This window comes from Mastomys coucha, unplaced genomic scaffold (genome assembly GCF_008632895.1).
Source record: "Mastomys coucha isolate ucsf_1 unplaced genomic scaffold, UCSF_Mcou_1 pScaffold6, whole genome shotgun sequence".
Taxonomy (NCBI): domain Eukaryota; kingdom Metazoa; phylum Chordata; class Mammalia; order Rodentia; family Muridae; genus Mastomys; species Mastomys coucha.
In genome coordinates, this window is record NW_022196912.1 from 124,379,936 (window position 1) to 124,394,419 (window position 14,484).

The 14,484-nt window shown below is 47.4% G+C and overlaps 1 protein-coding gene across 1 annotated transcript in view; it reads left to right on the forward strand.

Annotated features, from left to right (window-relative positions):
• The window catches only part of Dync1h1 (dynein cytoplasmic 1 heavy chain 1), a 69,754-nt gene that overhangs the window by 40,033 nt on the left and 15,237 nt on the right, over positions 1–14,484 (forward strand). The window contains exons 36-51 of the mRNA XM_031357409.1: positions 877–1,107; positions 1,329–1,469; positions 1,684–1,917; positions 2,006–2,212; positions 2,293–2,414; positions 3,426–3,591; positions 4,543–4,706; positions 7,259–7,388; positions 9,093–9,226; positions 10,003–10,117; positions 10,218–10,379; positions 10,465–10,679; positions 10,781–10,985; positions 12,627–12,800; positions 12,880–12,999; positions 13,197–13,317. Coding sequence (XP_031213269.1) covers positions 877–1,107; positions 1,329–1,469; positions 1,684–1,917; positions 2,006–2,212; positions 2,293–2,414; positions 3,426–3,591; positions 4,543–4,706; positions 7,259–7,388; positions 9,093–9,226; positions 10,003–10,117; positions 10,218–10,379; positions 10,465–10,679; positions 10,781–10,985; positions 12,627–12,800; positions 12,880–12,999; positions 13,197–13,317 — 2,641 coding nt within the window. The remainder of the gene's footprint in view (positions 1–876; positions 1,108–1,328; positions 1,470–1,683; positions 1,918–2,005; positions 2,213–2,292; positions 2,415–3,425; positions 3,592–4,542; positions 4,707–7,258; positions 7,389–9,092; positions 9,227–10,002; positions 10,118–10,217; positions 10,380–10,464; positions 10,680–10,780; positions 10,986–12,626; positions 12,801–12,879; positions 13,000–13,196; positions 13,318–14,484) is intronic.

The following is a 14,484-nucleotide window of genomic DNA, read 5'->3' on the forward strand; positions in this document are numbered from 1 at the left end:
GCACATACAGTCTCTCTCTCTCTCTCTCTCTCTCTCTCTCTCTCTCACACACACACACACACACACTCACACACTCTCTCTCTCTCCCTCCCTTTCTCTCTCTCTCCCTTTCTCTCTCTCACTTACACTCACACACACACACCATAATGATAATTTTAAAATGTAAAGCCGGGCAGTGGTAGCGAATGCCTTTAATCCCAGCACTTGGGAGGCAGAGGCAGGAGGATTCCTGAGTTCAAGGCCAGCCTGGTCTACAGAGTGAGTTCCAGGACAGCCAGGGCTACACAGAGAAACCCTGTCTTGAAAAACCAAAAAAAAAAAAAAAAATGTAAAGTGGGTTTTCATTTACTTCATTTTCCTTTGTGATTCCTGAATGACTGCCCTTGTCTATGTTATGTGAAATGTGGTCCCTGAGGAACCACTAGGGTGAAGAAATGAGGAATGAGGCTTGGCTGTTATAGTGTGATCCGAAATTTATTTATATTGGATCACATGACCCTCTGAACAAACGTAGGTTGGAATAGATGGAAACCCCCTCACCATTTTTTTTTAAGAAAGGTCTTACTATGTATGTAGCTCAGGCTAGCCTAGAATTCACAGTGCTCCTGCCTCTCAGCCTTGCCAGTGCTGTCTGCCTCTGGTATTTTTGAAATGGCTGTTGTACAGTTTTTTGTTTTTTTTTTAAAGATTTACTTTTTCATTTCAGTGTATATGAAAGTACACTGTAGCTATCTTCAGACACACCCAAAGAGAGCATCATATCTCATTTCAGATGGTTGTGAGCCACCATGTGGACCTCTGGAAGAGTGGTTTGTGCTCTTGACCACTGAGCCATCTCTCCATCCCCATGTTGTATGTTTCTGTTCTTTCTTTCAGATTCAGAGAGATGCAGCGACGATCATGCAGCCATACTTCACGTCCAACGGCCTGGTCATCAAGGCTCTGGAGCACGCCTTCAAGCTGGAGCACATCATGGACCTGACACGCCTGCGCTGCCTGGGCTCACTCTTCTCCATGCTGCACCAGGCCTGCCGTAACGTGGCACAGTACAATGCCAACCATCCGGATTTCCCCATGCAGATTGAGCAGCTAGAACGCTACATACAGGTCAGGGCTGGTCCTGGCAGCTTGGGGCCTGAGAAGCTCCAACATTGTGTCACTTTGAGTATGTTGGTTTTGTGTAACGGTCAGGCTTTCACGGGGAGGCAGAGGCTAAGAGAGTTGCACAGAGGGTATCCACTGTCCAGGGAGGCTTCAGACCTAACCCTGCCACCACTGTCTTTCATTTGGTTCAAATTTCATAAAAATTCAATTTAACTTTTTCATAGCGCTACCTGGTTTACGCCATCCTCTGGTCCCTATCTGGAGACAGCCGGCTGAAAATGAGAGCAGAGCTGGGCGAGTACATCAGGAGGATCACCACTGTGCCACTGCCCACTGCACCCAACATCCCCATCATTGACTATGAGGTAAACATGGTGTGGCACAGCATGATTTGTCCCAGAGCAACAGCCTGTCCTGAACTTGGTGTTCTCGTGTAGTGTCTGGTTTTACACGACAGCAGGAAGTGTGGATGAGCTTGTCCTGTCTGTATTTTTGACATTTAAACTGTTTAAACTAGGTAGTCCTGAAAGAGAGGAGGCAAAATAGCCACAGAGTGACTTACCCCCATCTTGTATGTAGGTGTCCATCAGTGGAGAGTGGTCGCCATGGCAGGCCAAAGTGCCTCAGATTGAAGTGGAGACACACAAGGTAGCAGCCCCAGATGTCGTCGTGCCAACCCTAGATACAGTCCGCCATGAAGCTCTGTTGTACACTTGGCTGGCTGAACACAAACCTCTGGTCTTATGTGGCCCTCCTGGGTCTGGCAAGACCATGACACTCTTCAGCGCCCTCCGGGCCTTGCCTGACATGGAGGTAAGACCAGGAGATAGTATAAACAAGAGCCTTTGGGGTGAAATGTGAATTTGAACATTGAAGCTCATTTTGTGTTTACTTACCAAAGGTTGTGGGCCTAAACTTCTCAAGTGCCACTACACCAGAGCTGTTGTTGAAGACGTTTGACCACTACTGCGAATACAGGCGGACACCTAATGGTGTTGTCTTGGCTCCTGTTCAGCTTGGAAAGTGGCTGGTCTTGTTCTGTGATGAAATCAACTTGCCAGATATGGACAAGTACGGTACACAGAGAGTCATCTCCTTCATCAGACAGGTGTGTGTGCTAGGGTCTCTTCTCCCCACCGCATGGGTCATCCACATCTTGCTTAACTGTCACACAATCTTTTCCTTCAGATGGTGGAACATGGAGGCTTCTATCGTACCTCAGACCAAACGTGGGTGAAGCTAGAGAGAATCCAGTTTGTTGGGGCTTGCAATCCACCCACTGACCCTGGGAGAAAGCCCCTCTCACACAGGTAAGCAGACACATGCACACACACAGTGTCTAGGACTGCTGTGAGCGCAGCACAGCAGCAATCTCATTGAACTACAATGGTAATAAAAATATGAAAGATGACTGGCCAGGTGTGTTGGTGAGTAAAGGAGGTCCCTGCCAAACCTGACAACCTGAGTTCAGTCCCCGGGACTCAGAGTAGAGAGAGAGCCAACACATGCAAGTTGTCCTCTAACTTCCGCAAGCATAGTGCAATGGGGGGAGGGGGGGCGTGAAGGGGATGACACGCATACGTTCATGTATGTGTGCCTCCACTAAGTAATTGAAACATTGCATATGAAATGATTCCTCCTAGGCTAATTGTCCTGTTCTGTAACCAAGAAGATAGGTTAAAAATAAAATCAGCCATGGTGGCGCATGCCTTTAATCTCAGCACTTGGGAGGCAGAGGCAGGTGGATTTCTGAGTTCGAGGCCAGCCTGGTCTACAGAGTGAGTTCCAGGACAGCCAGGGCTACTCAGAGAAACCCTGTCTCGAAAAAAACAAACAAACAAATAAATAAATAAATAAATAAAATTGTTAACAGTTGGGCAAGTTGGTAATTGCTATAAACCAGATTTTAGAGGCTAGGCCATTTGAGCACAGAATGAAACCATCTCCAAATGTTAGAAAAGGCAAAGTGTTAAGCCAGAGGCGGTGCTGCAGTGCCTGGTGCGCAGCAGGGGGGTGCTGGGTTCAGTCCCTACAATACCCCAAAAAATAACAAGGAAAAGAAAGGGAAAAAGGATCAGGAAAGGGGACATTGACTTGATGGGAATAATGAACTAGTTACACACATCTACAAGGCCAGAGTGGGTCTAGAATAAGCCTGAATTCTTTGCTTGGTTATTCCAATGTTGTGTATTTCCTGTGCTTAGATCGGAACCCACCCCAGCATGTGTCGGGGTTAGCTTTGACATAGTCCTGTTGGGTGGATTTGGGGTGATGGTGGCTGAGTCCATGGGGAGGTGCTAAGCTCTGTTGTCCCCATGCAGGTTCTTGCGCCATGTACCTGTTGTATATGTGGATTACCCAGGACCAGCCTCCCTGACGCAAATCTATGGCACCTTCAACCGCGCCATGCTGAGGCTCATTCCCTCGCTCCGCACCTACGCAGAACCCCTCACTGCCGCCATGGTGGAGTTCTATACCATGTCACAGGTATGTGATGGCTCTGCTCTCCAGAACTACTTTGCTTTGCAGGAAAGGGGAACTTGCTGAGCGACTGGGATCCAATAGGTCTCAGGGCACAGGCTTTTCATCTCAGCTGCCTAGGAAGTTGAGGCAGGAGGAGTACAGGCCCATCATTTGATCTTCTTTGGACATTTAAAGATCACATTAGGGGTGGTAATGAAATGACTCAGCTGGTGTTTGCCACCAAGCCTGATGACCCCAGAAACCTACATGTCAAAGGAGAGAACCAACTTGTTCCAGTTGCCCTCTGATAGATCTCTACTCCAGTATGTACACACACAAGTTAATGCCTTCTGAGTGTTGCAATTAAATTGTGTATGCCTGGCTTTTTTTGTTTTTTTTTTTTCTTTTATGTTTTGTTTTTCAAGACAGGGTTTCACTGTGTAACCTTGGCTCTCCTGGATCTCACTCTATAGAGCAGGCTGGCCTCTAACTCAGATCTGCCTGGGATTAAAGGTGTGCACCACCATGCCACCATGTATCTCATGGATCCCAGGCTGACTTGGAACTCATTACTTAGCAAAGGGTGACACTGAACTCTGCCTCCCACAGACTGGGACTAAAAGGGTGCACCACACCTAACCTTAGATGTTTGTTTCAATGAAAAGTGAGAAGGTTGGATGTAATTTCACTTTGTGGCATCATACTTTGTTGGGTTTGTTGGAGAGGAAGGCTGTCTTTGTCCTCTGATCTTTATGGGAGTTTATTCATTTTATCTATCTCTGGGACAGAACCCAGGGCCTCTAACATCCTGGACAAGGGCTCTAACAAATGCAGCCTAGAGTTTCAACCCTCACACTTCTTACTTCATTCCCGAATACTTTAGGTCTCTTTACTACAGGAATGTTTATAGCATTTTACCTTTTGGCCTCTTTTCACTTTATCAGACATTTACATAAGCTTCCACTTTTCCTCCAGGAGAGATTTACTCAGGACACACAGCCACACTATATCTACTCGCCCCGTGAGATGACTCGGTGGGTAAGAGGAATCTTTGAAGCACTGAGACCCCTGGAGACATTGCCTGTTGAAGGTCTCATTCGAATTTGGGCACATGAGGCCCTCCGTCTCTTCCAAGACAGGTAAGGAAAGCCAGGGATTCTCTGATTGCATTCTGGGGTCCTGTCAGCATCCATGCGAGGCTGGCCCACCCATGCAGGAGTCAGGCCAGTGGACAGAGTGGAGGTGGCTGGCTTGTTTTGATGTGGCTTGCAGCCATCTCAAGTTCTGGTTTTCACGGGATTTCTCAGTGTTTGCTGCTGCTGTGTGATTGGACAAGGCTTTTCTTGCACCTTTTTAAACCCACACCAGCACCCACACACACCCACAGGTGCTGTGGGGGCTTTACCCAGCATGGCCCACTGGCAGGATGAACTCCCAGTAGTCCATGGGGCACTGCTCCTTCCCATCCCTCTGTGTCTCAGCCTGTCCTCTGAGCTGATTTGCTCTGCTGGCGCCAGGGCTTTTGCTGTTACACTGTAAGTGGCCAGTGCCAAGGGAAGGCCTGGTGGGGCTGAGTGCTGTGTGGCAGGCCATCCTCTAGCTGGAGTCTCACAAGCAGTGTGTTACTTCTCTTGTCTTTCAGGGTGTCTGGAAATTACTCAGACTTTTGTTATCTGAACTTTTAAAAAAATACTATCTTTATAATTCAGTGTAGTTTCCATTTTATTTTTTCTTTTCTTTTTTTAAGATTTATTTATTTTATTTGAGTACACAGTCGTTGTCTTCAGACACACCAGAAGAGGTCATCAGATCTCATTATAGGTGGTTGTGAGCCACCATGTGGTTGCTGGGAATTGAATTCAGGACCTCTGGAAGATCAGTCAGTGCTCTTAACCTCTGAGCCATCTCTCCAGCTCAGTTTCCATTTTTTATAATAAACTTACTTTCCCTCTTCACCCTGGCCTGTCCCTTTTTTTTTTTTTCATGTTTTTAATCTGAAGTATTTTAGTATAAAAATCCTTAGTTTTATTTTAGACTGATTTCTATGTTTATGAGATTAGCTCTCTCAACAGCAGTACTTTTTTGTTTGTTTGGGGACAAGGTCCCAGTATGTAGGAAACTCAATATGTAGACCAGGCTGGTCTTGAATTCACAGAGATTCTCCTGCCTCTGCCTCCTGAGTGTTCAGATTAAAATCATGTGCTGCCACGTTCAGCTTACTTGCCACATTTTTATCTGTGTATACAAGAGACTTTGAGTACAGTCCTCAGGCAGAGGGCCTTGTCATTATTTCTGCTAAGTTGAGTTTCAGGAAGCTGTTCTAAGTGGGGCCTGAGGGAAGCTGGGAAGCTGAGAGTGAGTCTCGCAGAGCCGGCACAGGCCTGTCCTCCATCCTAGGCAGTACAATGAGTTGGAAACCAGCCTGGCTGCAGGAGACTCTGTCTTTAAAAAAACCAGGGAGCCATGAAAATAGACACAGTGAGGGGAACACATGTGCAACCAGCATTTATTTACTTTATGAGTACACTGTAGCAGTACACATGGCCGTGAGCCATCATGTGGCTGCTGGGAATTGAACTCAGGACCTCTGCTCGCTCCAGCCCCACTTGCTCTGGCGTACCAGAAGAAGGCGTCAGATCTCATTATGGATGGTTGTGAGCCACCATGTGGTTCCTGGGATCCGAACTCCGGACCTTCGGAAGAGCAGTCAGTGCTCTTATCAGCTAAGCCATCTTGCCAGCCCGCAGCCAGCATTTTCATCAGCTGCTATTTGGAAGGGGCCGCTGTCTTGATGTGAGCTGTCTTCTCTGTTGCTGACAGCAAAGTTGTCATTATCATAGGGAACCACAGAGAAAACTTTAGACTAAAACCAGAAGTAATTGTGCATATAAATCCTGTTTTGGAAGTCTAGCATGATCCTATAAAATACTAGCACTTGGAAAAATGGGGCAAGATTTTGAATTCAAGGCAAAACTGGCTATAGACTGAGGCTGCCTAGAAATGTGTTTGCACATAAACACACACAGACCCTCTATATGCACACATTCATATGTAAATACAAAGACCCTCCAGGTGTACATGCACACACACAAGTGTGCATAGCAAGCTCCATATCTGCTACACAAAGCATCGCCCATACTCTGGACAGTTGCTCTTGTCACAGCACATACTCTTGTATGTAGGTGGAACGTTGTTCTTATTCTTAGCAAGTATGAAAAACAGATTCGAGCTGGGCTTGATAGTTTATAGCTTGACGTTTGAGCCACACAGCAGGCTGTGGGAATCAGTTGAGTCTGGTAGTTTAAGGTGAGCCTGGGCAACATAGTAGAGGTTGTAAAATGGAGCCAAATTTATCATTTTGTTCCTTAAATCAGTCATGTGTGAGGGCTAGAGAGATGGCTGAGTTAAGAGTACTGGCTGTTCTTTCAGAGGTCCTGAGTTCAATTCCCAGCAACCACATGGTGGCTCACAACCATCTGTAATGGGATCCGATGCTAGTGTGCTCATATACATAAAATAAATAAATGATTCTTTTAAAAAAAAAACCAGTCATGTGTGATGTCAGGTGCCAGAGTCCTGTGTTTAGCATCAAGATGTCAGACAGCTTAAGCCTCAGTTCCCATCCCTGCCATATTGCTGCTCTCCCCAGGCCTCAGGGACTCTGACGCTTGCACTGCTCTCCTTACAACAGGCTTGTGGAGGATGAGGAGCGGCGCTGGACTGACGAAAACATTGACATGGTTGCTTTGAAGCACTTCCCTAACATAGACAAGGAGAAGGCCATGAGCCGGCCCATCCTCTACAGCAACTGGCTGTCCAAGGTAACAGGCGCCGTGCTCGAGACTCTCCTGCCCTCGTGCTTGGAGTTTTCCTCTAGTCTGTAGCTATGCTCCTGTCTGCGTCTAGGGCTGTGCTTTCAGCAGAGGCACTAAGCCCCTGCAGACACCTCGCTGGCTCAGACTCTCACTGCATTCTTCTATGTGATGATCCACAGCAGGAGCAGTGGTCTCCTGAGCATCCTGGGCTTCATTCCCCAGAACACTAAAAATCGGTGGTTGTGAGTGATCTGTATGAAAGCTTCTTGCTGACATATGCACTTAGCTGTGGGTTGTCCCTCTCCTATAAAAAAAGGAGTGTGCTTCCCAGTTAGTGTTGATGCATATTTTATGCACAGATGACCACTGACATCAGGTGAGTCCAAACTTGTGTGGAAGGCCACAATCTAATAGCAGAGAGGACAAGGCATCTCAGCCTGTCTGACAGGTGAGCTGTGCATTAGGTTTGAAGAGAGGCATAAGCTGGACTGAGCTTGTAGCTCAGGGGTAGAGCGCTTGCCTAACGCATTCCACCCTGAGTTCCATACCCAAAAACAGAAGTCCTAAACACACGTCTGTGCTCTATACTTAGGCAAAGGCAAGGTGATCACCTGAGTCCAGGGCAGTGTATGAGTCCGCATCCCCAAAAGAAAGCCTAACTGAGTAAAGCGGCTGACTGCAGCAGAGGCAGCAGAATGGGTCTCTGCAGACTCCAGACACAAAGTAGCCCATCTTTACCGTTTTCAGGGAACCCCAGTGTTACTTTCTTCCTACTCTTTACAGCAGTGGCTCTCAACCTTCCTAACCTGCAACTCTTAAATATAGTTCCTGTGTTTAGTGGTCCCTAACCATAAAATTATTGTCATTGCTAACTCATAACTGTAATTTTGCTATTATTATGAATCAGCGTAAATATCTGATATGCAGGATGACCTTAGGTGACCTCTCTGAAAAGGTCGTTTGATGCCCCCCAAAGGTGGGGTTAAGACCCACAGGTTAAGAACACTGATTTTCAAGGTCTCTGAAGAACAAGCCTTCTTACCAGTTTAACTACCTCTAACTAGGTATAGGCATGGCGTGAGCTGTGGGCCATCTGCACACGCGTCCTGTGTGTGCACACACACTATGTTGCAGTGCCACTGTCCTGCTAGGCTCCCCTGTGTTCACGGATGTGCCTTCCAGCTCTGTCAACCTCTGCTGACTGTCCTCTGGTTTCGTCCTGATTATAGGAGTACAGGCTCAAACTCCTGGTTCTTTTTCATGAATACTTACTGTTTGAATTGGCTTCTCAGCTTTCCCCAAAAGCACCATCGGCCATCTTTGAGCTTTTGATGGGAGCACACTGAGTCTGGGTTTGGATGAGCTGACCAGAGTGGTGTGTCCTTTTTTTCTTTTTTCTTTTTTCTCAAGATGGGGCTTGTCTGGGCAGCCCTGGCTGTCCTAGAACTCCCTCCGTAGATCAGGCTGATTTTGAACTCACAGAGATCCACCTGCTTCAGCCTCCCAGCGGAATCAAGGGCGTGTACCACCACCATCCAGCTTGGTGTGTGCTTTCTACAGAGAGGTCTGCAGAAGGATCTGAGCATGGATATTCTGAAATGTCTAACTACTGTCCTCTTGCTGTGCCTTTGCAGCAGTTCCTCAGTGTGGAGAGTCACCTGTCTAACAGCTCAGTGCTAATGTGTGTGCTGCCTTTTTTCCTCCAAATAGGATTATATCCCAGTTGACCAAGAAGAGCTAAGGGACTATGTCAAGGCTAGGCTGAAGGTCTTCTATGAAGAAGAACTTGATGTTCCCTTGGTCTTGTTCAATGAAGTACTAGACCACGTGCTCAGGATCGACAGGTAGACTTTTGTTATGATGAGTTTTCTTGGGCGTGTGCACACTTACAGTGACCTTGTGCTGTCTTCTCCACCTCACCTCCACCTCATCCTTGCTGCGGAGCACCTTCCCTCATCTCTCAGTCCAACCTTACTGTCCTGAACTTGGAGTCCAAGAACCTTTTCCTCCCCTACCTCTGTAGGCTTGCCACCAGTTAGCATCCCTCAACCTCCAGCTAGAACTAACTGGTCATCTCTCTCCTGTCATTGGGATCTAGAGGGCAGGGTTGTGTCTGCTAGTTATGGCATGCAGCAACTGCTCACCAAATGCTTTGATACACAAATTCAAGTTAAGACTTGGTGGAAATGGGCTGGTGAGATGGCTCAGCGGGTAAGAGCACTGACTGCTCTTCCAAAGGTCCTGAGTTCAGATCCCAGCAACCACATGGTGGCTCACAACCGCCCATAATGAGATCTGATGCCCTCTTCTGGTGCATCTGAAGATAGCTACAGTGAATTACCCCTGAGTGAGTGGAGCTGGAGCGAGCAAGCGGGCCGGAGCGAGTGGGCCCAGCAGAGGTCCTGAGCTCAATTCCCAGCAGCCACACACATGATGGCTCACGACCATCTGTACAGCTACAGTGTACTCATACACATAAAATAAATAAAAATAAATCTTTAAAAAAAAAAAAAAGACTTGGTAAGAAGGTTGTAAACACTGTCCTAGAAAAGTCATGCACATGAGTGCAAATGGGAAGTGAGGCCTACAGGCCTAAAAATGTACACCTCTAATGTTTCAGGATATTCCGACAGCCTCAAGGTCATTTGCTTCTGATTGGTGTTAGTGGAGCTGGAAAAACCACCCTGTCCCGCTTTGTCGCCTGGATGAATGGCTTGAGTGTATACCAGATTAAGGTGGGTCTGTTAGGTGGCTTCTTAGTCCCAGAGATGGGGGTCTTGATTCTGCATGCAGCTGTTGAATGAGAAAAGCTGTAACTAGTGGCTGGTTCTGTAGGTCCACAGGAAGTACACTGGGGAAGACTTTGATGAAGATCTTAGGACAGTGCTGAGACGTTCTGGCTGTAAAAATGAAAAGATTGCATTCATAATGGATGAATCCAATGTCTTAGATTCTGGATTCCTAGAACGAATGAATACCCTTCTGGCTAACGGTGAGGTAAGGGAGCTTGCATGCATTGTAACGTGTCTCATGGCCCCTCATCCTGAGTGAGGAAGCCACAGTGAGGCTGTTCCATCCTCAGGTTCCTGGGCTCTTTGAAGGGGATGAGTATGCCACACTGATGACTCAGTGCAAAGAGGGGGCCCAGAAGGAAGGTCTCATGCTGGACTCGCATGAGGAGCTCTACAAGTGGTTCACCAGCCAGGTGATCCGCAACCTGCACGTAGTCTTCACCATGAACCCATCCTCGGAGGGGCTCAAGGACAGGGCGGCCACCTCGCCAGCCCTTTTCAACAGGTAAGGCTGCCCTGTGCTGGCTCCAGCTCTGAGGCTGGACTTGCAGTCAAGGGTTACCCTCTGTGAGGGTCATTTTTCTGAGGTGTGGGCATCTTTCTCAGGTGTGTGCTGAACTGGTTTGGTGACTGGTCCACTGAAGCACTGTATCAAGTCGGCAAAGAATTCACCAGTAAAATGGACCTGGAGAAGCCAAACTATATAGTGCCTGACTACATGCCAGTTGTGTATGATAAACTGCCACAGCCCCCAACACACCGGGAAGCCATTGTGAACAGCTGTGTGTTTGTTCATCAGACTCTTCACCAGGTATGTGAAATTTAGGGAGCATCACAGAGAGCAGTGCTGAGTGTTCTTAAGATTAGGCCTTGGGGAGCTTCCCATCTGACCCTGTACCATCACGGCAAAGCAGATACTCTTCCACACCTCTTCTTGACACCCATTCTTGTCAGCAGTCTTCTTCCCTTCACATTACCTTCTCTGCCCAGGCTTGTTCCCTCTAGAGCAGGAGGCATTCTGTCTCCTTAACTGGTCAGATGGGAACCAGTGAGATGGCTCAGTGGGTAAAGGTGGCAGGAGAGGACCTGGCTCCTGTCAGTCATCCTCTGGCCTTCTCACACAAGCCATAGCATACAAGCCCACACATAGATGCTATGTGCACACAATAATAAAATTAAATGAATGCCTATGTGGGCAAAAGCTCTGCAGGCTCTGGACATCAGCACTGTTGCTGTAGTACAGAGTCCCCGTATCCCATGGAGAAACAGGAGCGGCTGTTTGCAGTGGATCTTCACCCTGCACTTCAGAAGTGTAGTGGCAGGCTGTGCCTTCTGACCTTAGTGGCCAGCCCTCATTTTAGGAGCTTGTCTCCAGTCTGTTGATAAAGCTTTGTGAAACCCACTCAGAGCTGTAGCCTGTCGCCTACCATTCCCACAGCCCAGTTGCCTTGTTTCTGATAGCTCCCTTCCAACCAGTAGCCAAAGCTGTCTGTCATATAAAACATGTTCTTAAAGCTGAGCATGTGGCTCATGCCTTTAATCTCAGCACTTGGGAGGCAGAGGCAAGTAGATCTGAGTTCAAGTTCCAGTCCACAGAGCAAGCTCCAAGATAACCAGGGCTACACAGAGAAACCCTAACTCGGGTAAAAACATGTTCTTCATTTTTGTGTCCGCTGAAAATGAGCAAACGGAGTTTAGGCTCTACCTTTGGTGAACATGCTTACAGTCCCAACACTCACTTGAGACACTAAACAGGGTTAGGACTCAAGATGGCTTGGTGTTTAAGAGCACTAGCTGTTCTTCCAGAGGACATGGGTTCTAGATCCAGCACCCATACAGCAGCTCACAAACTCTGTAACTCCAGACAGGAGATCCAGCACCCACTTCTGGCCTCCTTGGGTACCTGGCAATGAACATGATGGACAAACACACATGTAGGCAAAACACCCATTCATTCACACATTCAAATCAGAACAAGCAAACAACAACAACAAAAAACAAACAGGAGAATGTGTATTCATTCCATCCTGTGTTACAGTAAGACCCTATCTCAAACAAACAGAAAACAAATGTGGCCAATATTGACCATATAGTAAATCAATTGTTCGTGGCGTTTTTCATGTAAAACATGAAGACAAGTGTGGTGGTCCACACCTGTAAATCCCAGTTCTTGGGAGATGGAGTAAGAGGACCAGGAGGAGTTCAAGTTCAGCCCTGGCTACATAGTTAGAGGTCAGCCCTACAGTGAGGTAGGGCTACAGGAAACCCTATCTCAAATAAACAAATAAAACCAGGATGGGCTGCCACTCGTTGGGATTTAAGGACTTATATCTTAGGAGCTAAAGCTGGCTTGAGTGTTGTGAATCGTGAGGACTAGGCCCACTCCCCCATGTCACTGTAGTCTAGCAAGAGAGTTGGCTTGGGTTAAGAGTTGAACTTTGTCCTCTAAAAGGCTAATGCGCGCCTGGCGAAGCGAGGCGGCAGAACGATGGCCATCACGCCTCGGCACTACCTGGACTTCATCAACCACTACGCCAACCTCTTCAATGAGAAGCGCAGCGAATTGGAGGAGCAGCAGATGCACTTGAATGTTGGGCTCCGAAAAATCAAAGAGACTGTGGACCAGGTAGAGCAGGAGCAGCAGCCCCGCCCCATGGGGCCCACAGAGGACTTGCTGCATGTCTGTGTGTGGTTTTGTTCCTTAGGTGGAGGAGCTGCGCCGTGACCTGAGGATCAAGAGCCAAGAGCTGGAGGTCAAGAATGCAGCGGCCAATGACAAGCTGAAGAAAATGGTGAAAGACCAGCAAGAGGCTGAGAAGAAAAAGGTGTGTCCCTGTCTCCCCAGGAACTATAACCTGTGGGCTGGCATGTACAGTCTCTAATGCCAGTAGGCGGCTTGGTTTAAAGCTAAAGTTTAATGGGTTAGCAGGTGTGTGTGTTGGCAGATGCAAAGAACTGTTCAAGGTTCGCTTAGCCAGCTCAGCAACGCTTTCACCATAAAAACCTAAGCCATGCTTTGTAGGTCATGAGCCAAGAAATTCAGGAGCAGCTGCACAAACAGCAGGAAGTGATCGCAGACAAGCAGATGAGTGTCAAGGAGGATCTCGATAAAGTGGAGCCCGCTGTCATCGAGGCCCAGAATGGTATGTGACTGCTGTCAGCTTGGGCTTGGCGTCACTGAAGACACTGTGTATGTGGCAGGATTGTGCTGGGGCTTCCTGTGAGGCCCTGTGGTGTGCATTTCTGGAAGTGTTGAAAGCAAATATCTGAACCTTTCTTAAGTACTTCAGCCTGTCTCCTCCTCTTAGAGCTCACTTGACACTATCTGATTCACTGTAATAAAACCCTCCTCTTGAGAGAACACTAGCAAAAATATGTCTTGATGAGCCTCATGCCAAGGCAGGAAAATAATAAGACCCATTCTCAAAAAAAAAAAAAAAAGTAAAAAATGGGGGCTGGAAAGATGGCTGAGCAGCGAAGAGCTCTGGCTACTTTTGCCGAGGACCCAGGTTCAATTCCTAGCACCCACTTGGCAGTTCTTAACTACCTGTTACTCTTGTTGCAGTGGTTCTTCTCTTCTGGACACCTCAGGCACTGCAAGCACATGGTACACATACATACTTGCAGGGAAAATACACACTGCTGAATACCTTTAATCCCAGCGCTCAAATGACACGGGCAGCCAGTTCTCTGAGTTTGAGGCCAGCCTAGTCTACAGTAATAAGACCTTGTCTATAAATAAAAAAATTTTTAAACAAAATAAAACTGGGCCATGATGTTTAGGGGACTCATTTACCTAGCTGGCTAGAGGCCCTGGGTTTCATCCTTAGCACTGGGAAAAAATGTTAATGCTGCTGCTTTGTGTTGTAGGGCTTTTTGTTGGTGGTAATGGGTTTTTTTTTTCCCCTGGGTCACTGCCTTCCAGGCTGGCCTTGAACTTGGGGTCCTTCTTCCCCAGCTTCCCAGCTGCTGGAGTTATAGTCTTAGACCGTACATTCTCAGCACTTTGTTTGGTCCTTCCCCACTTGCAGTCTTCAGGAAGTGTCACTGTCTCAGAGATTTGAGGGTACTGACCATGGCCAGTGGTGACTAACCTGATGGTCACTGGTCATTCTTCCTCTGACTAAAGGCTGCAGAGTGCTATAGCATAGCCCATGGTGGTTTGGGGTTTCCATGCAGATGGGTGTGCAGGATACATTTTCTGTTGAGTAATTAAAAGTATTTTACTACAAACTTGAGTATAAAAGACTGCATTTCAGTTTTTAAAGGTATTGGCTTCTGTTTAGAACAGCTGTAGATTGTAGCAAATT